Raw genomic sequence first — 23,729 nt, forward strand, 5'->3', positions numbered from 1 at the left:
TCTTTTCCCTCCTCACATGTTTTTCAAAGAAATCAAGCTAATTTACTTAAGAGTTAAGCCCCTACTGTCCTGTACAAAAATTTTTAACTTTTTTTCTTCACTACATTGACTTCACAGTTATAACTACTTGTCAAATTGAGATTTCACGTGCAAAACATACGATCAGAGATATCAGAGTTTTTCCTGGTTCAGAATGGGCCTTTGGGTGGTGACCAAATACACCAGCATGGTCGGTCCGTGTACAGTAGAGGCAATAAATGCATTTCCTTGTTATTTTTGACCATATGATGAACAAAAATGCCTTCAATACTTGAGTAGCCTATATTCATAAAGTAAATTTGTACAGTACTTTTTCAGAGCTGCTTTTTCAAACATGTAGCACACAACAAGATATTATTTTATGTTTTATATTTCTAAATAAAATGGTTTAGGCACTAGCTTCACAGTTTAGCTTAGTCAAAACAACACTGCTAAGCCACATGTGTGAAATATAGCAGCTGAGGATGAGAGGGAAGTTGACCGCTGGAGTCAAAGACGTCATAGCTCATATTCTGCTTTTTTCGACAAATGTTTGAAAACAATTTTATTGAACGAATTTGGAGAGAATTTGCCATTTTTATTCTTAATATTTATCATTTTGTGATGGTAATTTTCCCTTTACGCTGCATAAAACCTTTTTGGCGCCAAACATTCATCTATGCAGGAAAAACCTGGTTAATAAAAATAATAATAATAATAATAATATTTTAATACTATCACTTGCTCTCTACTTTTATTTTAAACACATTTTGTTGCAAATACTCCTGTACTTCTACTAAAGCAAAATTTTTGTTACCACTTTTTGATTAATAATGAAGTATTACCATTGTGTTTTATTGCTACCTTTACTAAATAATCTAAAGACTTCGTCCATCAAGCACTAAAACATGCACAACAAGCTTAACAAAATATCATTATTAATTCTAGTAATATAAGTATTGTGCTATTTTAGGTAGTGAAATAAATAATGAAAAAAAAGAAAAATCATTAGAAAGTTATTAATTTTTAAGCTTCTTAACCATTGGTAATTCAATTAACCTATCCTAAAATGTATTTTGATGAGGTCTAAAAATTAACCTTTTATTTCTTAATTCAATTATTAATTTCTACCTGAAAAACCTAAACATCAAGCAGAAAATGACAGACTCACAGAATAGGACGCAGATAGACCAACTCCAAAATCAAATCAAATAGAACACATCACACCTTATGCAAAGATAAGAGAAAAGCAATCACTTCAGATATGACAAGAGGTGGATGAGCAAACATCACTCGACGTCTCAGAAGTGGGTGTAGCACCGCATTTTGGTATTAAACAGGTTGTTTAATTCAGTCCACATGACCAGAGGAGATCGGCAAGCTCTAAGCAGCGCGGCTCGCACCTGCTTCAATTACAAGCCTCTTTCAAACAGGGAAAATGAGAGTCCGAGTCAGAGGTCAAACACAAAACGCCACTTTAAACGAAAGAAAAATAACTGGCTGTTTCAAAGGTATGTTATCCTTCAGCCAAGCATAGGCTGGAGTTCAATATTTGTGAAGGCTGATTTGACGCTTTATTACATTAGTGTATGTCACAGTCTGGCACACAGTGGGTGAGTGTGTGTACCTGTGTATGCTCTGCCAGACTACAGAGCTATAACTACCTGTGCTATTACTTAATTTATTTGCACAACGTCAAGCATCATGATGCCAGCAGGAAGTTGAGGCCTGGTGGACCCCATGCAGAGGATATGATGTCATGGTTTGAACACTGGTACAAAGCAGCGTGAGTTCATGGCTGTTGCTGTCCATCAACCTCAGCGTCCCGGCTGACAAGCAGCTAGATGACATTTAAAAAGCACGGACAGAGCGGGCATTGTTTTAGTCATAAATAGCGAACATGTTGGATTTGGAAAATATGAACTGCTATTTCATTGCCGTAGTTAATTTATAACCACTTGGAGATTTAGTATGTGAGTTTGCTCACTGAAAAGTGCGTCCTACTGTGGGAAATCCATACAAAAAACACATGCATGCAAATCACTGTCTATGAAACTGCAACCAAAAAAAAAGAAAGTTACTTTTCAGTAAAACTAACAGCTATAATGGTGGAAACTCTCCATTCTCAGATCAGCCAAAATGAGTAGAAACTAGGGATGCAATCATAAAGATTTATGAAACAACCTTTAAAATACACAAAGTAAAACCTGCCTCAACAGCCTTTTTACTACAAAAATGCACCATAATTCCCTCTCTAAAATGTATTTTATATGGATGTGAACACATCAGAAAATCTGTCCTTCAAACAACTGTATTTATTGAAGTTTCTCACCAAAAACCACATTTTACAAGATTATGGCGAACACATCATGAGAATACTCAATTTACATTTGCCTATTACTTTTTTTCACTGAACAGAGCTCAAACTCATCACAATGTAACTCAACGCAACCTCCATCAGCAGTTAGGTCCAGCCACTGGCAGCCTAGATCTAACTTTAACTGTTCAATTCAAACCTTTATTCAAGACTCTGGAAATCAGTTGAGGGAGATCCTAATTTTCAATGATGCTGACCATGAACAAAGACATAATACCTAAAAAAAAAAAAAAAAAAAAACCTAAAATAAGTTAATTTAGAGATAACCAATGTGTAAATCAGTAAAAACAGAAATAGAGTCTCACAACAAAGAATAATAACAATATATAACAGCTAAAAGTAAATAAACACGATAATAAATATGGTGTAGATGTATGGTAAAAAGCATCTACACTCAGTGAAATAAGCATTTAAACTGGTGTACAGGTGGAATATTGTTCTAGGGAGTTTTAGGTCTCGTTCATGCATTGGGTGCACTTTAACCCTTTGAAACCTGAGCAACTTGGCTTATTTCCTTGTGTAATGCTCTCCATCTAATTTGGTTTCCATGTCCCCTTTTACTCATTTCTTCAGGACATTTCTTAGGTTTTGGGGTTTAAATACTTGTACAACGCACCTGAATGCAGCACAAGAAAACTGATGTTGATACAGATGTTAAAAGGTTTAGAGAGTGACATTTTTCCTAGTTTAGATCTGATTAATGGGCTATTTATGAAAAACCTATTTTGTGAGCAAGTACTATGATTATGTGAGTTCAGAGTTAAAACTAGCTCTACTTCTGCTGATGTCAACGCAGATTTGTTGTTTACAATGTAGCATTGTCAGGGAAACAATAGGGTGTGTCCCCTGTAGCGTCAATGGTGAGTTTACTGCATCCTTTCAGCCCAAAGGCGTTCAAGGGAAGCGCTCTATATGTCCCAATCATGTGTTTTATTGTCCCCGAGACAGTTTGCCATTAGTTTCAAGCCCTCCGCTCTGTGGCATACGCAAAACTGATGTGACACAATGGGGAAAAAATGGCCTCTGCCATGTGAATATATTCTTATATAAAAATAGGCCGACGGCGAACAAAACAAACCTCGTCAACAGGACGAATAATGGCCGACCCCAATGTGCGGCTGATAAATCGCTGCATTCCTTTTAGAAACAAGTTTAAATCCTCTAAACAATGCAGGTGGAAGTTTGGACAGTCACTTTGAAGTAATATTCAAAGTCCTGAGCAAGAAGTCAAAGTCACACGGTGTTGTCGAGGTGGCATTGTGGCCCTGACACATTTTGCTCGGCTGTCCGCATGTGTTGGAGACTGTGTGAGACGGGATGAGGCGGGGGGGCGAAAGGTGAGACGAATGGCAGCAGTGTCACTAGGTGAATACAAGAGCGCACTCATGCATACACGCTTTTTTCCCCCGTATCGGAGCGTCCCAGACAGTTCAGTCAGACAGGAGTAAGCTGTGTCGAGACAATCCCTCTGCGGCAAGCCTAAATCACACACTACCCCCCGCCTCCAGACGCACACTCAAAAAACATACACACGTATAAATACATAGAGGCCTGGGCAGACAGAGTGACATGAATATTTGAAAAAGGACTGAGGCAAAAGCTGGAAAGGCCATGGGTCTGGTATCACAAATACATTGTCTGCATCAGTCATGGACCAGTGAGCTGATCCTTGTGTGTGTAGGTGTGTGCGTGCATGCGTGGTTAACTTCTCTCTTTATCTGTCTTGTGCCCATCTACTGTCTATCACTTATTTTCCCTCTCCTACCCGCTTTTTCCTCTCTCTCTTTCTCCCTTACAGTCGCTAATCCTGCATGTGTTGGTGTTGATAACAAACTCAGTGGCGAGGAAAGGCTCGAGGAGATAGAGAGCGTTGGTTTCTCTTCGGCGCTCTAAGCCAAATGACCACATAGGCACGCACATACACACTCGCATACTGTGCACGAGCCAATGTGACAGCGCTGGATGACAGTCACAGTACAGTGACACTAGTTGGACCAATAATGAGACATGATATCCCCCCCCTCCAGAGGTCAAAAACCTCTCTATCTCTGTCTGTCTCTGGGTTAAAAGTCTTTGAGCCAAATGAATTATTCTTCAATTACTCTTGCAAGAGACACACATCATCCTTAGGCTTTTCTCTGCTCATTATATTCATAAATCCCCCAATCTCCTCCATACAGCAGCGAAGGAAATTATTATTACAATTTCGACTCATTCTGCGACCCCCACAACCCCATTACCTTTCTTTCTCCAAATCCCCTCTGCTCCTCCGTTTTGCCCTTTATCCTCTCCACCACCCCTGAGACACAATACACATGTACGAGTACACAGTCACGCACACACATTTGTACATAGGAAAGGGTACACACATGAACACACACACACACTTACTTCCCTGGTTTGTGTTGGGGGTTATCAGTTTGACACAGGGCACTGTGATTATGTATTTTCTGTGCTCCAGTCAGAGGGAGGAGATAAGGGGCCAGCAGACTACAGCAAAGCCAGACACCACTCATCCTACATGGGGAGGGAGCGGTGGAGTGGAGGGTGTGAAGGTGACAGCGGGTGAAGTCCTGTGTCTTAACCTTTTGTGTTTCACCAACCTCTTTCTGAACCTGTTGTCATGACAATTTGGAAAATATAAAAAATATCATTTTTCTGTCTTTTTTCCCCACTTTTTATTTCAAAGGGGTTCTGTCAAAATTCAGAGCATGTGAGCTGTCTGGGCATGGCTCTCGACTGTATAAACAGTATTATATAGAGGCAACACTGCTGACAGAGCTAACTGTATTAACCCTTTAAAGCCTCTGCAAATTGGCTTGATTTCTTTCAAAAACATGGACGAGAGTGCGATGAGCAACTAACTACCTAACCTGGCCAAAAATTAACAAGAAATTAGTAAAAAGTTACTGTAACACAATTTTGAATATATAATAAGAGAATTCTGAATATAATTTTCCATATTTTTCTTAGCCTAATAGCCTAATGTGAGCTTTTTACTTCTGGCGATTGCATTTAGGCTTCAAAAATTGTAAACGTGACGTTCATTTGTGAAGATTATGTTGCTGATTAAAATGTGTATATATCACCAACATTCCTTTGCCACAGAGCTTATTTTTTAAAGTAATCCAAAATCCAATCAAAAAAATCTCATAGGCTTTTTGATGAAGGAACCAGGGCAAAGTTAGCTTTCGCATTGGCCTACAGGAAAACATCCTCCCTGGGGCACTCTATACGGTTTATACGATATCTTAGGATACACACATACAACGGTCCATATGATATCTAACAAGTTAAAGCCACACAAATGGCGTTGTCACATTATGCACTTAATGTAAAGTTATGTAAGTTAAATTTAGGAAAAGAAACATGGTGCCTTAAAATAACACTATTTTCCGGGGGGGAAAGTTGTGGGTTTGTTTGAACTTTTCGGCACCTCAATTTGCCTCCTTAAGCAGACTTCTGCTCTTTAATCCTGTGTATATATACTTATTACTGGCTCATTATTTTGTGGGTTATATATGAATTCTCGTGTATTACTTTTTATGCCTACGCGTACAAATCCTGTATAAAAGTGCATGAGAACAGCCTGTCTAAGTACACGTTGCTCCACTAAGCCACCAGGAAGGATAGAACATATGATTCTGGTTATGAAATTAAACAGCTTCCCTGTCAGAAACCAGACTGTTTTATTTGCTCATAAACACACAGAAAGAATGAGGTATCGCCCACGGTCCAATTCTGTCAAATTTAGAGAGCATTTATCAAAGGTCCTAAATTTTTTTCGCAAAAGAACAACAAAAGCACTGGAGCAGCACGGCTGAATTAATCTACAAGACCCAAAATTAAGACCAGAAATATCCAAGTTCTTCACATCAGAGAGACAACACACAGCTATTATAGTCTCCAAATGTACCTCTTTTCATCTCTGACACATTCTTCAACAGTCTCTCCATTTGTTATGTCTTTGGCCTCGTCTCGCTCTCTCTCCCGAGGGTGGGAACTTTCACACACACTAAAAAGGCATTTTGAGGCCCACAGTGTCTTCAGGGTAGTGATAGGCTGATGTATGAGGAGGGGCATTGTGGGTAGGCATGACAAGGAAAGGGGAAGCCATCAGTGGGACATCTAAGACTCAGGGTATGAAGGCTCTCTGGCACTCAGAGCCGCTCTCAAACACTGGCTCTCTGATAGAGCCGACCTTGGACTTAATCACTACCAGAAGAGAAAGAGCACCGCTTGACAGGAAGATGGAGAGACGGTGGGAGAGTGTGTGTAAAAGAAGGAGAAGAAAAGAAAGACAGACAAAAACACACAAGCCACAAGAGTGAAGGAGAGAAAAAAAAAGATAAATATTGAGCGACAATGACCAAAAGCAGAACGAGACTGGACAGAGAAAGAGACGTAAACAGGTAACAACACAGTTCAAAGAGATAGTGGTGTTTTGTGCACTTTTTATTTTTTTTGTGTTGACCAAGCCTGCCCGAGAAGCAAAGGTAGAGCACAGAAAATACAGTGTTATCTACATTTGAAATACACACAGATCTATTTCCTCAAAGACACAAACATACACACAGATCTGAAAAGCTGGGGTTACACTCAAGCTGGCAGCGTGAAGCCTTCCACCCTTCTAATAACAGCCAATGCTTCCACACATCTATCGCGCTTTCACCTCTGTGCCTTGTCACAGGCTTGAACCCTCTGAAAGTGAATTAGGAGAGTGATTGATCTCACACAGGTCCACAAGAAAACACCAAAAGTTCTCAAATTAGCTGCTGAGGGAGAACGCCAAATCACTGAATGCTCTGGGACACCCACAAAGCCTCCACCCCGACATGTTGTGTATCCATTACACAGCCGTGGGATGTGACAAGCCTCATCAATAACACTATTATTAATGTCAGGGGCTTAGAGCTAGCTTTGAGCTGCAATCTCAACACCACGCATAAATGAAAATTTACAGTGTATCTCTGGCACAGCATCACAAAAGACCACATCAGACACGTGTTTGCTCTTAAAATCATCTCAGTTTTTGTTTTGACATTTGAAGCCGTGTGTAATGTTTGATTTCCAACCACTAAGGAAAGTGTTAGAGAGCTTGCTTTCGATTAACTGGCTCTATTCTCTCAGCCTGGCAGCAGAAATCTTGATTTAGCCTTTTGGTCTCTAATAAGATGATGATTTATCAAACGATGCCTGGCTACAAATATTGAGTTGTGTTGCATATCACAGAGAAACCGCAGAGCTCCCGTAGGACTGAAGCACCAAAGAGCGAGCATAAAGGAGCCACAGCTTTACAGTTACTCTACAGACCATCTGCATCGAACTCGGCGCCATGGGTGGCCTATTTCAACCATCAGCTCACTTGATTAAGAAAATACGATTTGAATTGATTTCCTCACACCCTAATTTGTGAGAAGTCGGCATAAAAAAAATATCAATCTGAAATGAGAGTGTCATATGAGAGAAGTTAATAAAAGTAATGGATTTTCTTCCCTTTTTTTCCTGGTGATGGCTGAATAGCAAGTGAGGAGGTTGGGAAGATTATCAGAGAGAGAGGGAGAGAGAAAGAGCAATCAAGGAAGAAAAGAAGTGGGAGGGAGTGTGTGATAATCGAACAAGAGAGGAGCGCCGCAGTCCTGGAATCGCATGCAGGTCCACGGAGTCATCAGAAATGCAACGATTCTAAACGCGAGAATATGATTTTCAATCGACACTGGATGGGACCAAGTGGGAATGAAAGAGAGGAGGAATCAACTGCTAAACGAGATAATTACTGTCAGAGATTATAGAGGGACGGAGAGGGGAAGTAGAGAGGCAGAGAGTGACTCACAGAGATGATGGTGGAAATGACAGAAACAAAGAGACATGATATGACTCTAAATCTACAGACAGGATAATTATCCTTGAAATATTACTGCTTCATCATAAGTCATAAATTATGATCAACACCTTTGCTAGAAACTTCAACTATCTTCAAAGAGCACTTCTTAAGCGGCCGATTGGATCTGATTTTTCAGTTATCACCCCTTCTGTGAACTTTTGTTACTGATGTGAGCATCAAAACATAATCTTCATGCATATCTATTTGTACAGCAGCGTTAAATTTTGAATTTCTAAAAACGCTGTTTCAGTGAAAGATCAGTATAATGAGGTTTAACTTGACTGATACAGGATTTTGGAAGCCAATGTTAATGTCGATATTTGACAAGCTAGAAAAGTAGACTCTATGGCAGACTAGTAGTATTGGATTGCATTAGTTTGACCAGGAAAACCTATTAAAATGGACACTGAGAGGCGAATTCACAAAGAATGGACCAGGCTGCTGACAGGGCCATGAATTGTGCATCACTTGCAACAGCTATCTGCCCCATCTGAAGGTGATTCACAAAAGATATTGCACTGATGATATTACAGCACAGACACTCACATTAAGTTTTGCAGCTGAGTGCTATTTGCCCTTTTGTGTGTCTGACTACAGTTGTCTACGTGGCAAAGTAGAAATGTTGTCTTTGTCCCAAGAAGACAGTAGTCTGAACAACAGCAGAGAGAAAAAGAAAACAGAAAATTTAAGGCAGTGAGCTGCAGGTCCTCTCCAACAAGGTGCAGAGACATTCCTGAAAACTTCATGCAAGGAATTTAAATGTGACAGAGAGAAACTGTATTTGGGATTTAATTTCCCAGTCTGTCAGTGCACTTCTGTTACCACTAACTCTCTGGAGATGCTAATACTGTAACTGTGTGTGGCTATTAGTGCTGATCTTTGTAAATTGGATTGTGATTGCAAAGGGGCCAATTTTGTACTTAATGTATGCATATTACCTAATTTAAAACGTGCAAATTGCACAGGGGCACCAAGGCGCTATTTGCTTTGACAGCGCAGTTTAGGGTGCATTTCACCTTCTACGAGTGCTTTTGGAAATACGCATTTCTTTTTGTCTTATTTGTGCAAGTTTAGCGACTTCAAAAGCTGAACAATCCTTTAGTGTATTAGCTTTGGAGAAACTGACCCAAACTTTACACAACAATATCAGTGAATTGCTGGTTATGACAATCAGTCAGAGACACAATAGACAACTACTGACTAGACGCCCCTCTGGTGTAAAAGAAAATCATTATTGGTATGTAAATGTATGTAGCAATGTCATTTCAGCTGTGTTGCGTGGGTGGTTTTTTTGTTCTTGTTGTTGTGGCAAGTTGGCCAAGATGGAAAATGTGGCTCCATGTGCATCTGGTATCTGCATATAATTGATAAAAACGTGAATAAAAAAATACATAAAAATACATACAATAAAGTTTTTTTCTCTTTCAAGACAAAACTGCAGCTTTTAAAAAAATATAAATATTATCAGGATTATAAACTTTCTCATTCGAACTCCTAAAACTTCACCTTGGTTAATACTGTAATAAATAATAATGAGGTGTGCTAGACTGTGCGTGTGGGCGGATGTGTATGCGTCCACCTCCAGGTATGCTAATGCTGTTATGACTGGCTGGCTTCATTACTGTCTGTCTACAACACACTGGCCAAGGTCAGTGGAGGCTGCAGAGATGATAGGGGGCCAAAACCATGAGCGCAAATTAATCTGCTGTTTAATCTAATAATGCAGCACGGCATCGAGTGTCTCAGTCCTATTAACACAACTGTAATTGCATTTGAGTAGGAATGGACGCACGCAGCCCACAAGGGTACGTTCACACTTGCGTGTACACCCAAGTACATCAAACACAAATCGAATTGTATTACACAGGCACACGTGGGAACATACCACACACGCTCACACATAGGTGCTCTCTAGATGGATGTTATTGGAAAGAGGAAATAAATGAGAAGAAAAGCAAGTTGCAGTATTTCCTGGTGGATTCAATTCAAGCAATCACTGTGTGAGTGCATGTGTGTCCATGTTTATATGGCATGGAACATCTTAAAACCACAGCGCCCTGCTCATTAGCATGGTAATATCCAAACAGCGGGGTGTAGTCAGAACAGCAGCGTATTATTAGGATTCATCTCATTAGGCTTTCATGAGATTTAAAAGTTAACATGAAATAACTTCAAAACTAAGTCTGAGATAAAACACACAGCCAGGCCCTGAGTGTACTCTCCAAAAGTTAATTTTCCCCCCTGGAGACAGCGCATGGCCTGGAGCAACATGGAGAGCTGGCCCACGGTAACAGGATTAGACAAAAAAAACTTAGTCACGCTAAAACTGTTTCTGTGTTGACGTTTACTGATACAAGTAATTACCTCAAAACAGTGAAACTGTTGACTGATTAAAGAAGTATTTCACTGCTGGAAAGGTGGTCTTTTCATAGAATTGGGCTGTCTCTGCAGCAGAAAGATGCAAATACTTCTGAAATTGGTGCTACATGACAAGAGAAAATACAGGAAAAGTGCAGTGGCATTAACTTTTGCTGAAGAGGTAGAAAACCCTTAAGACCAGAATTCTGCCAGGCACTGGACCAATAAACGCTCCTGCTGTTGACTGACATAATACGCACTTGTCTGTTTTAAAAACAGGAAACAGTACAGCAGCCGGCTGGTAACAAACAATCTCAAATTATAGTTTAAAAGTAAGTAAAAATATGTTTCTGAAAACATTTAAGGCAAGAAATGAGCAACGCTCCCTTGGTCATACCAATGGACAAAACTTATATGACAGGATGTTTTTATGCATATTATGGAGTTCCACATCATCTAATATGGAGTCACGTCCCCGTTTTTAACAAGCATGATCGATGTTTTGGATGAGAAATAGGCAATACAGCACTAGTATTATCATTTGATTAGAAGTTTGTTCTGACTTTGAGAAAGAGAGAGGGAGAGGCAGGTCTTTCTCTCGATCCGCTGCTATACACTTTGTGTCAGTGGTGGCAAGTATACAGAAATTGGAAAGTACAATCTGTAGTTTGAGAAACAGCCCTAGAGCGAGATGAGCATGGAGATCTGGGCAGTGGTAAGACAGAGGGAAGTTTACCACAGTTCATTTACACATACTACCCACATTGTTATGACACAAAGCTGGTTGAAAATCAGCAAATTATCCCTTTAACCACATAACTCTGCTGGATAAACTACAGTACTTTAACTTTTGCCGTAAGTAAAACATATGGTTTGAGTCCTGAAAATTGGTCACAATTATGGTGATGCTAGTAAAAAATGTGTGTGACACTTACCGCAGTAAGATGAATGACTCCCTGAGAGGTCACTGGGCATCCCATGAAGCCAACAAACTGCAGCTCAGGACAATGCTCTGCAACGGCTCGCACAGACCGATCAGTGACCTGCAGAGCACAGGAGAGACAGTCTGATTTAGCATCACAGGACAGAAACCTCTCTATCTTCAAGTTTGAAATACTTGCAATTATTGTTTTTTGAGAGGTTCATGGTTAAAAGACTATTTTTTTACCTCTTATTAGACAGTTTGCAGTGAGGAAAGCTTAACTTGCCAGTAATTGCCGTGTTTTGTGGTTGAGAAAAGGAGTGAGAAAAAGAAGGATCCCAGAAGGAGAGGAGCAGGCGGAGGATAACGGACAAAACAGCTACAAGAGCATGTCTGCCAGGCAGCGTGGGCATCAACCTATGATGGATGGACCGTTCCCCATCCTTCACCCAGCCGTCTACTAACAGCTCATAATGGATCAGAGATCAATAGGGAAGCAGAACATTTCCACCCGCTTCCACTGTAGTCATCAATACGGGTATTGATAGCTACTTCGCCTCCCTCGTCACACTCAACACCGCAACAATACTATATGTGGGAGATTGTTCTGTCCTCTCTGTAGGCCTCCTCAGTGCTTCCTCAAACTCTTCATCAATCACAAAGACGAAATAAGTTGCGAAGAGAGACAGAACAGAGAGAATTGACTCTGTGATTTACTGGGAAAACAAAGAAAAACAAACATCAAAGAATATTAGAAAACAAAAGTCGCTTTTCCCAGGCATCCCTGTCTAAATCTGTAACATTTCTTTAAGGAAATTGCCAAAGACCAAGCCAAGCAACAGCATACGGCAAATGTGTAAAAAAAATAAATAAATAAATCTAAAAAAGCACATTAACTAATGATGGATGCTTACAAACACAGCTTTTCTTCATCAATATATTTGAAAAATAGTCTGCGCTTCAAGTGATATCTACTGTAGGTCTGACAAGTTTTGAAAAGTAAATTAATAGTATGCCTAAACTTTAATGTTTAATACAAACTACTGAGAGAAAGTTTTGGAGAATTACCTAAATACTCTAGAGCACTAGAGCCTGGTGAGGTAAAATTTAATTAATTTGAAACTATTTTGGCATAATTAGTTGTTTTCAAAGACAAACTTGCAGCACATATTTAAAATATCAGTTTTTTAAAGCTTAAGAAACTCAGTATCTGGAATATGCAGTTACATATGTGTTAGTTAGGTTGGAAGCCTTGACATCAACTTCTAGAAATGCCATCAACAACTTCTCCTATTAATAAAAATCGATTCAAAGGAGCAGCAGGGGCAAGCTTTGCCATTTCCTTATTTATTCTTCTGTGTCCGACACAAAACAATTATTTTGAACAGTGGGAAAATTATTAGTGATAATGCAGGAGGGTTTTTAAACTGTATCGACCGCTGCTCCTCCTAAGTAACTGCCTTTACTGTGTCGACAAGATAATGAATTAGCCAGTTCGACTGGAGTTGTAGTGTTTTGCTGTACAACAACAGAAATGTTGTACAGTTACAGATAGGAGGCGATCACAGTAAGACAGATCTGTAAATTGTAATGACTGCTCAACCAGTCAGTACTCATTTTCTGCTGTATCGATACAACGGTACCAGCTGTTCTTTTTGGTTCTCTGTTATTGTTACTGTTTGCTACATTCACTCTGCAGTTCTCTATCAATAACCAAGATAAGAAAAGTCACCATTGTCATGTTAAAGCATTGTTATATTTATCTTTTGATAAAAAATAAATACATTTTCATGTTCTGAATGTCAATTATTTTCTGTGGTATCAAAAATGGAATCAAATATCAACATTTTTTTAGTTACAAAAATTCCAGTTTCGTGCCAACATTATTATATTTTTTTTCAAATGGTTTGCCTACAGTTTTTATCTCATGATCTTAACTTTTAGGTTTGTACCTGTAAATCATGCGTTACAAACTGGCAGGATTTTGAACACAGGATTTTGAGTTTTGTTATAAGTATTGCTATAAATAAATAGATTAAAGCAGGACTCATGGGGCTTTTACTTTGAAGAACCCAGCTGAATCCCAACATTCTGTATCGCACTCCAGCTCCTCCATGTTTGTTTGTTTTGGTGCTGTGCACTGTGCAGACACATCCCTGGGCCACACGGACGGACGCTAAACGCTATCAGATTATGTACGTAAAATAAACATTTTAGCGTAAAATGAAGATATATTTATTTATATTGCACAGCCCTACAACTGATATGAGATTCTATGTAGTTTTCAATTACAGGTAATGATGTTACATTATGGTTTGGCCTAGTCTTTTTTGAGCTACATATTTGGGTTGAAATATTTGTGTGGTTTTGATGCAAGGACCAGAGACGCACTGCTGCTGAATGTCACACTGTGACCAGACAGCCAAGGACACAGAGCCATTCTCCCTGCTCACGTCTGTTCAGCCAAAGCCTGGTGTGCTCATAGATCCATTTGACATCCTTCCTAGTAACACTGATTACACTACTTGTAAGCCTTGCTCTTTACTGATCACTATACTTATCCATAAACCTCACTCTAATCTAGCCGCTCTCTCTCTCTCTCTCTTTCTGTCTCTTTCTGTCTCTTTGCCCTCCTTCCAGTCTACCTTAAAGGTTACTGAGTCGAGGCAGGGAAAGATGGAAAACCCAAAAAGACAGCGAGGGGAGAGAAAAGTCACAAAAAGAAAGAACAAGGTGTCCATTTATCTTTCACTGAGTCACATATAGTATGGCTTATCGGAGTACAACACCACCTATGACTGGTAAAGCTCAAAGATATGTTTCTCATCTTATCCGAAAGGAGCCTGTTAAGTGCAAAATGATTCATGAAGAAATGTGACGGCATTTCTAGTCAAAGGTGAGGCAGATGAAATACGTTTTGAGCAGCAGTGAACGAGGTGTTCGACCATCTACTGTGTGAAATTTGTCTTAAATATTTAAGATTAGTGCTATTATTCTGCCTCTGGATGAAAAGGAAACTTGAATTGAAAGAAAAAAAGAGGAGCCTTGATGCTTTGTATCATTTTTTAGCCATGTCCAGCTTTATGTTGGTCAGTCTTTCTTTTTGGTCAAGCCTGAAATATCTTAAAAACCATTGGAAAATGACCTTCCCATCAGCCTCAGCTAAACGAAAATGGTGAACGGTACATCGGCTTAACAATAGCATGCTAGCATTGCCTCTGTGATTTTTTTAGCATGCTCACATTAGTTATTTAGCTCAAACCATGAAGTACATAAGTATACACTCAAAGAGCTGCTAGTGTGGGTGTGGACTCATAATCTTGTTAATATATTCACTTCTGGATCATATTTTAACACCAATGATCCCAACTGTTAGAGGAAAAAGCAAGTTAGTGAGTAGTATATGTGAACAATATCATTCATCCTCCTTTAAACCTTTTACAAAAAGTAATAAAACTTATCACCCAAAAGAGAACTGTTCATCCTGGACACGGCTGCATGTACAAGTTGTAGCAGCTCACTGTACTTGCTAGCTTTCAACAGAACACTTTTCCAGAGCAATCAATAACTGGATGCACCTTAACATTCTACGCCTCAGGTTTGGACCCACCGCGCAACTCCCTGCAGTCAGAAAAGATTAACTGAAGGTGAGTCAGCGCTCGCACTCTGAGACACTGATGCATATGGAAGCTGATCTGCTGGGCCAGGTGGAGATAGGGAGGAGAGTGCAGTGGAGTTGTCTTTTTGAATATGAAACTTGGAGAAAAAAAAAAAGTCCTCCAGAAGGACCAGTCTGAGCTGAGCAGCTGGCAGGTGAAGTGTGCTGGCCGTAACTCCCTCCCCTTCAACGTGGCTTCTGCCAAAAAACCATCAATGAAAACATTTTCAGGTTGACTACCGGCAGAATCAAAAAGCTGCACACCCCCGTCCTTAAATCAGAACCGTCTGCGAGAGAAGCAAACGAATCACAGCAGAGGCCACCTCAAGACCATCTTTCATACTGGTGTTTTTGTTGCAAGAGTGTGTGGGTGCAGTTGTGTGTGTACATACACCTGTGTGCTTGTGTATGTGTGTGTGTGTGTGTGTGTGTGTGTGTGTGTGTGTGTGTGTGTGTGTGTGTGTGTGTGTGTGTGTGTGTAAGCAGAAAGGCCATAAAGAAAGAGAGCAGGTTACACATCTACACTAACTCTCAGCAGGTGAGAGGGGAGGCAGAGGAGAAAAAAATAAAATTCCACCAGAGCAGAACAGGCCAGAAGGGCATGTACCGTATCAGATTAAGTTTGTGTGTGAGAGTGTGTGTGTCCCTGTGAGTGTGTGTGAGTGACTAAGACCATATGGGTTTGTAACTAAGATTTGTCTCCAACCCACAAACACAAAAACCCGTCCCAAATTTCTCTCTGCTCCCCTCCTCCTATCCCTCAACCTTTCATGGACTTTGATTTAAAAACATGAAAAGAGCCATGGCAGGGCTTTGGAGAAGAAGTGGCTAGCCAAGAGAGGCCTTAAAGCCTTTTAGAAGGGATCTGGTTTAATGGTCTCTGGGTGAAGGAGGTAAGGAAGGCAGGAAAAAAAAGTGGGCTGAAATGGTGGAAATGCTGCAGTCATAAAGATAGCCTTTGTGTGTGTGTGTGTGTGTGTGTGTGTGTGTGTGTGCGTCTTAAAAAGCTGGAAGGTAATTGTTGAGAGTGCTGTGGTAGCAAAAATGGGTAATGCTGTATGTGAGTGTGTGGTTTTTGTCTGGCGGTCTGTGTGTACAAAACGCTGGGGCAGCACCCAGGGGCCACTTCTCATCCAATAAGGGCATTTAAGCTTGTCAATATCGTCTATCATACGACTCGTTTGACTCCATCAAACACACGGGCAGAAGACATGTAGACAGAGAACAGATTGCCGTTCATCCCTTTCATCCTTTGCTCCAAGTTTTCTCCCTCCCACCTACTAAAGTTTGACATCCCTCCCTCGTTTAAAACTGGCCGATTCTCAACAACAAAAACAACCCAGCAAGAATTCCCCCTCCCTCACATCATTAACTGTGTTCTTTCTTTAATTCCTTCCTTTGTGCGTATTTTACATTCTCACACACACATTTAGGTGAAGCCAGTTTCATCACTGAGAGAGATGGCAAGGAGTGTGTGGAGGGCAGGCACACTGTCATTTGTCTATGTTTGAAACTCTAATACACAATCACATACATACACACCCCCACAAAAAATCATTCATCCCACACACACACACACACACACACACACACACAAGTCCCAATGACATAAATACACTTTCTGGCTCCAAAAAAGTAAAAACACAGCAGAACTTTTAAACTTTTTTTCTTTCATTGCCAACTGGAGCTAGTCGATCCTTGTTAGACCTCCCATCCAGCTGTGGCTGATGGGAGACTGACCGGCCAAGAACCTGAGAGGGAGTTGAGAAAAGTACTCCATTCAGAATCCACTCAGCCTAAGTTACGTTTAACTGGTTGCCAGCAGCCGTTTGTCACTCAAATAAGAGCAGGCAGCATCATTTAGCTGCTAAGCTTCAAGGGTTTACCAAATGTTCGACAACATGGAGAATACTGTCCTCTGGACCAAGGAAAAGATGCAGCCATGAGAAACCCAAGTGCAGACTACAAAACACATCTAAAATAAGTTTTGTAGATTTTAAACGTTTTTCTTACTTTTGCAATGTGCCATTCAGCACATTCAACACACTGTAGAGCCTTCTCAGTGCTGCATCAAAAGGCAAAAACACAGCACAGAGATTTACAAATCTGGAAAGTTAACAGCAAGTATTCACAATACAAAGTAACATTCCAGGTGGTGTGTGCTTTCATGCATTTGATTGGCCACCATAGCGTCTTGCAAGATGATGCTGATGATGCGTTGCGGTAGAAGTTGAGCCAGGTTTAACTGCTTTGGAGGAGAACCCCGTTTTTTGGTTTTTTTTTTGTTTTTTTTTTGTCCGGGGTCCTCTCACAACCCCATCGAGGCAACACAGTTGTCCCATTCAAGGCTGTGTTTCATAAGTGTGTAGTGTGGTGTAAATAGGTCACGCTAGCGATGTCAGTGCACAACGTTCACACATAAAATGCCTAACATTACATAAAGACAACATTGAACTTTGGTCTCACCTGATGCGAACTGTGGCTGAGGCTGAAAGTCTGGTTTTGTTTGCACCATCTACCTCCCATTCTTTTTTGCCCTTTATACTACATCAGTTGCTCGCAGTGTCAAGTATTGCGGGGTTGGGTTCACATTAGAGTGAGACGAAAGCCTGGTGCCTCTCATAAAGATGCTAAAGACCAATAACACACACTAAGGAGCATGACAAAGCGGTAGTATTTAACTCACTGGGAATGTGAACAGGCTGTGAACGCTGAACAACTGGATGTGCCACGGCATATTTAAGAAACTGCCTATTAAGCCACCCAAACAATGTAGTTTAGACTGGGCAGATACCACATAGATATATATTCTGATTAACAACTTATATGTTATGCCCACATAATCTTCAGAAACTTTTTGCAAATGAAATAAAGAACTTTCAGTTCCTCTGCAATAAGGACACCTAAGAAACAAAGAAGAAGAAAAAAACTTCATCGCAACAAAACCCTCTTTGGAGTCCGTGGACCACTTTAAAACAAAGAACACATTCTTATTTCACAGTGACAAAGATGCTTAAACTCAGCCAACTGAATATCATGATGTCTTTATGAAAGCACTCGGTTACCGAATTACTTGGTGCAATTTTACAGATTTCCAATATTACCCATAAACAAGGACGCCAACTGCAGGCCTGCGAGGTGCAAATTGAAGTGGGACGATTTTCATCAAAGTTTTGTTCTTTCCAAGGTAATCAGTTTCTCCATAAATACTCTCTTAGGGGTGATACTGCAGTGTTTTCATCACAGCCTTGGAGTACACACACACACACACACACACACACAAACTTAGGTGCACACTCATAAACTCACGCACACACAAATACACACCCCAAACTTTGTCTCTTTTTAAAGAGCTCAGATGGGCTGTATTGACGCTGAGGACTGGTGATCTGGCAAAAATCTAAATGAATACTTATCATCCTCTGTAATATCCGATGCCTGGAGACAAAAGCAACACGGAAAGTCATAAAGTTTTACTACAGCGAGGGAGAGTCTCTTTACTGTGCTGTCTCTGTGCTGATGAGCAGGCACTGTGCACTAAGTGCAGGGTGGTGCGCTCGGAGCTGCGCATGTGTGCTGATCACAAAACCATCACAGAGACGAGCAACAAAAGCTTGAGCAAAGCTGATTCTCATTTAAATCTGCAGGAAAACAAAGATGTTTTTCACATACAGACATAAAAACATTCACACAGGCGTACAGAGAGACACATGTAGCACACACGCAGGCCAAGTACAAAGTTGAGTCTGGACAGATGTGAGGTTTCCGTTCTCCAGCTAGATGTTTTCCTTGGCTAAACACGGGGACTAGTTGTATTTATGGGACGTGATGAGACAGGAACACAGGATGGATCGCAGTGAGAGACAAAGAAGAAGATGAAGGGGGGCGGGGGAGGGGGGGTTAGAGATTTGCAATCTTTTCATGTTAACATAATGTAACTTCTAGTCTTCAGTGTATTGCTTTGGCAAGCTTGGCTGCTTCTTTCATGCCTGTAAATCCTGTCTGAATATGGATGTGACAGACAGGCGGTGAGAAAGATAGAGAGGTGCTATGACGGGCCAAACAAGCCGTGTGTGTGTGTGTGTCTGTGTCTGTGTATGTGTGCATGCAGGGGAGTATGTGAATATGAGAGCAATCTGATCTTATTAGAGGCCTGACGGGATGAGGAGCTGTGATGAGAGCTCTGAATCACCACCATCTAATCAATCAGTCTAATTAACCGAGCTTTATGAACACTGGGCCGAGCTGAGAAAGAATCCGCCGACACACAGATTAATAATGATTACTGAATACACTGCAACACATTCTATTAACAATCCATCTTCATGCCTATCCAGCAGCTTTGCATAAGAAGCCGCTTCATTGCCAGTTGCAGGAAATCCTCTGAAACATATTAGTGGTTCTTCTGTCTCCATCAAGTCTTTCGAAGTAAATTAAATACTATTCCCGAGAATTCATTTTGATTTAATGAAGCGCAAAGTTCTCAAAGAGCGTTGCTATAATATAATTGTGCTACATTCATGGCTTAAAGTTTTTTTTTAGCAATATAATTTAATGTGCAAACATGGCGGACAAGATAAAACCCCTCAGGAGGACAGTTTAAATGTTGAACTTTAGGAAACTTGGTTTGCCCTCACACTTAAGACACGCTCTTTGACGCCCACCCACGCCCTCACAGAAGAGTCCTTGTGTGGAAGCCAAAACAGGTCACAATAGAAGGATAGCACATCTTTGTTTGTTTGTGTGTGTCTGTGCATGTGTGCAGTCAACTCCTCACACCAAGCAGACCTTTAACCACCAGCAGGGGTCTGCATGAGTGTGTGATGTTGCCGTGACCTGCTGCTGGGCAACACCGGGCAACAACTGTCGGCAATGACATAAACACTACCTTACCATTTGACTACCGGTGATGCCACGCTGTGGGCAGTCCGCATTTTGTTTTGTGAACAAAAACAGTCTCTTTGTCTCTCTGGGGCTTAAGTGTAAGCAACCAACACATCTGTCACTCTCTCTGTTTCTCGCTCACCATCTTTTTGCCTCTCTTAACCTTTGTCCAGCTCGTTATTTTCAGCTGGAAATTGTGGGAGAAAGCGGTGCACGGTCAGAAGGCCAATGTGTAAAACAAAGCAAGCAAAATGCCACGCTCTCACAATATTTACACAGAGAAACGGCAAACAGAGGGCAAGCCAGAGGCGATCCAAATAAGTGGTACTTACTGATGATGATTCAAGTGGGAGCTTTTTAAAAACAGCTATTTTCTCAAGTAAGTTTTACAAGAATGTGTAGAATTTTAAATAATGAATCTACTGATTAATTTTGTAACTGAAAAATTGTTCTATAGTGCTGCCTCCTGAAAGTCAAAGGTTTTAATCATATGTCAGAGACCCCTTATCCCACTGAGATTTTTCAAGTTGAGCTGTTTTTGGTGTTTTGTTTTGTTTTTTTGTCAGTCAGCATTCAGTGTATTTCTGGGGCGCACCACACACAGGGTGAGTCTAAAGGCCCTGACACACCAAGCTGACATCAGTTAATGCTGGGTCTTCTGTGAGCGTTTGTCGCCCTTGTCACTATTGTTTGTCCCGCACCATTAGCCGTCATCAGGTCTTTTCAGCCGATTCAGCATGCTGAATAAGCGTTGGAGACAGCGGAGCCTGTCTGTGAATGATATCACTGTGCCAGTACAGTTTAGCAGTTGTAGCCTTTTCTTTTTTTTGTTCATGTGCAACTTTTTGGCCAAGACACAGGCAGCTTTCCTGATCGCTATTTCCTTGATGTTGTTTTGGTGTGTCTGGGCCTTTAGTGAGATGGAGAAGGCAACCCAGAGCGGGAGATGCTTTGCCCCGTGAGGCTGGAAGATAACATTATCTTCTGCCTTCTGCTAAGGAGTGCTGTATTTGCAGCGCACACCAACTTAAAACAATAGTCTCTTGGCTTTTGTTTGATGCAAAAAAATGCTGCACAGTTGTAATCCTTCATTAACGTAGTTAGCACACATAAGCTTGGAGGGCTTACTGTGCTTGTTGACTACATTACATGGAAATCGCCATCGCTGTTCAAACTCTCTAACTCTGTATGGAAAAAAGAACAAATAGTTCTGATTTGCTTAATTCTGAACCATATCGTTTTGTCTATTAAATTCCAGAAATACTACTAAAAAACGCCCACAGTGGTGCATTCAAATTGCTTGTTTCACTTGACCAATGATGCACAAACCAGAAATTGACTTAATTATCATGTATATTTGCAAAAGCATTTAAATCATTATATTTGAGAAGCTAGAGCAAAAAAATGGCATTTTTGCTTTAAAAAGATTTAAACTAAAGCAAAGTAAACAGCTAGAGCTGGACTGAGGAGGAGTATGGTCATCTACTTTCACCATCTACCACCCACCCAGGAATTCTTCACATCTCTCCACTGTTCACTGTGACGAAAATGCCATAAAATCATCTGAAAAGCACACTGTATATTTTTCAAAAATCGAAGCTGGCTCTGAAAGATGACTATGTTTGAAAAATGAAACTCCCAGGATCAATAGATCCACTTTTCTCCAGCTGTGGCCATCTCAGAAACACTTGGAAAAATAAAAATCCATGAAAAACTTGCCCTATCCTTTTCACATATCTCAAAAAAGGTAACTGCTACCTACTTAGCACAAATGACTCCATAGTCTGAACAAAGGCAGCGTTTTATGCCGTTTGAGCGGAAATCAATTAATGTGCTATCTCCACATATGCACAGTGCACACTTCTCTCTCATACACACACTTGTCAAGCGATCTTGTCTCGTTGTCATCAGACTTGATGATGCCAGGGAGGACTGAAGTCTGCATGGGTGATCGCCAAAGTGATTGATCGCCTCGCTTGTCTGTACGCTCCACTCTCAACTGGAAATTACCTGTCATTTATTCAGTGGCTTAAAGCCCTCAGCTCCCTCAAGAGTTTCACACGCTGTCTTATCGTGATGTGGCTGCGTGCATGTGTAATTGTACATACAAGTGTGTGTGGGCAGGGGTTGAGTTTTGGCTTCTGGAGACCCCTACATAGCAGCTTCCCCGAGACGGAGAGGAGGTTTTGTTCTCGGCCCGTTTCCCTAAGGATCAATAATGCTTTGTTGCGTGTCAGACAGAAATCAGAAGCTGCTGCGGAGGAAGCCAAAAGACTTACTTTACTCCTTTAAATGCAAAGTCATTATGCCACATTCTAGAAACCCTCCGACAGTTCTCTTGAGGCTTCAAATCCCAGCGTGTTCTGTTCCCAAGCAACATATCAATAGTCCTTTGTTGCATGTCAGAAGGAAATCAGAAGCTACTGCGGAGGAAGCCGAAAAGTCACATTTTACTCCTTTAAAAGCAAAGCGGTAACTGTTATCACGCCACATTGTCAAAGCCCTCAAACACCTCTCTTGAGTTTTCAAATCCCAGTATGTTCTTTTCCCAAGCACATAATCACTGAAGGGCTCATCCTCAATGTCAACTTACCATATTAGCTCTATGGCTCCGTGCTTTTATGGTATGAGAGGCCTTAAGGCTGATGTGCAATGAAAGTGCAGGCTAGTTCTGTTGCATTGATGGTCCCTGTTGTAAAAAAGCATTTCTAAAAAACAAAAAGTCCAGCAGCATGTAGAGAACGCTAAGAGTTCAGCATTTAAAGAAATACAAACAGGTTGAAGTCAATAACCATTTTGCAAAACAACCACAAAAGACACCATTTCATAAGAGAAACAAACAACTCCCTATTCTTTTTACTTCTTTCAGGAAAGCCGGGGAAAACGCATTATTGGAAATACTGCTTCTAAAACCCATTCACTCTGCCCATAGCAAGCCATCAATTTTACAGCTTGCCCTTCAGCTTGAGTTTCTAAACAGCGCAGCGCAACACACACACACACACACACACACACACTCTCTCTCTCTCTCTCTCTCTCTCTCTCTCTCAAGCATTTGTCTGCACTCATTAAGTGTTAAAAGCTGGCACTGACATTTAAAGATGTCGAATTTGTGTTTTTAGCACAATGGACATTGCAACTACTCTCTAATGCTTAATTCGGAGATTTAATTAAGAAAAACAAAATCTACATCAGAAATGTAGTAAAACACACTAATGAAGGCCCGGTGTCAAGAAACATTATTTGTTTGGGGTTTTTTATAGCACAAACTCTTCCAGAAGGCTGGTTAGTTTTAACATTTGATTTAGGAAATCTACCACAGCAGTTGTGCGTCATGCTTTGTGTGTGTGTGTGTGTGTGTGTGTGTGTGTATCTGTTTAGCATCTGCCACTTTATTCAAACTTAAATAAACGTCTTAGTGATTTACTGTAGTTTCGTATTAGTTTTGGTTTCCTTGTTTTAATTAAATTTGGATATGACATTTGAACACGGAGAAACCTGGTTATTCATGTCCTTGCTCACATGATTCTAATATTATCAAGGTTCCTGCTTGTTTGTACAAGCACAGGTCTTGTCTTTGACTTCTTTCTATTCAGCAATACTGTTACCTTACAGCTGGTTGTACACT

At 40.6% G+C, this 23,729-nt stretch overlaps 1 protein-coding gene across 1 annotated transcript in view; it reads right to left on the reverse strand.

Annotated features, from left to right (window-relative positions):
• Positions 1-23,729, reverse strand: part of fbxl17 (F-box and leucine-rich repeat protein 17) — a 271,598-nt gene that overhangs the window by 171,998 nt on the left and 75,871 nt on the right. The window contains exon 7 of the mRNA XM_042487705.1: positions 11,573-11,680. Within this exon, the coding sequence (XP_042343639.1) occupies positions 11,573-11,680 (108 nt within the window). The remainder of the gene's footprint in view (positions 1-11,572; positions 11,681-23,729) is intronic.

The sequence above is a fragment of the Plectropomus leopardus genome, chromosome 6 (genome assembly GCF_008729295.1).
Source record: "Plectropomus leopardus isolate mb chromosome 6, YSFRI_Pleo_2.0, whole genome shotgun sequence".
NCBI classification, from domain to species: Eukaryota; Metazoa; Chordata; class Actinopteri; order Perciformes; family Serranidae; genus Plectropomus; species Plectropomus leopardus.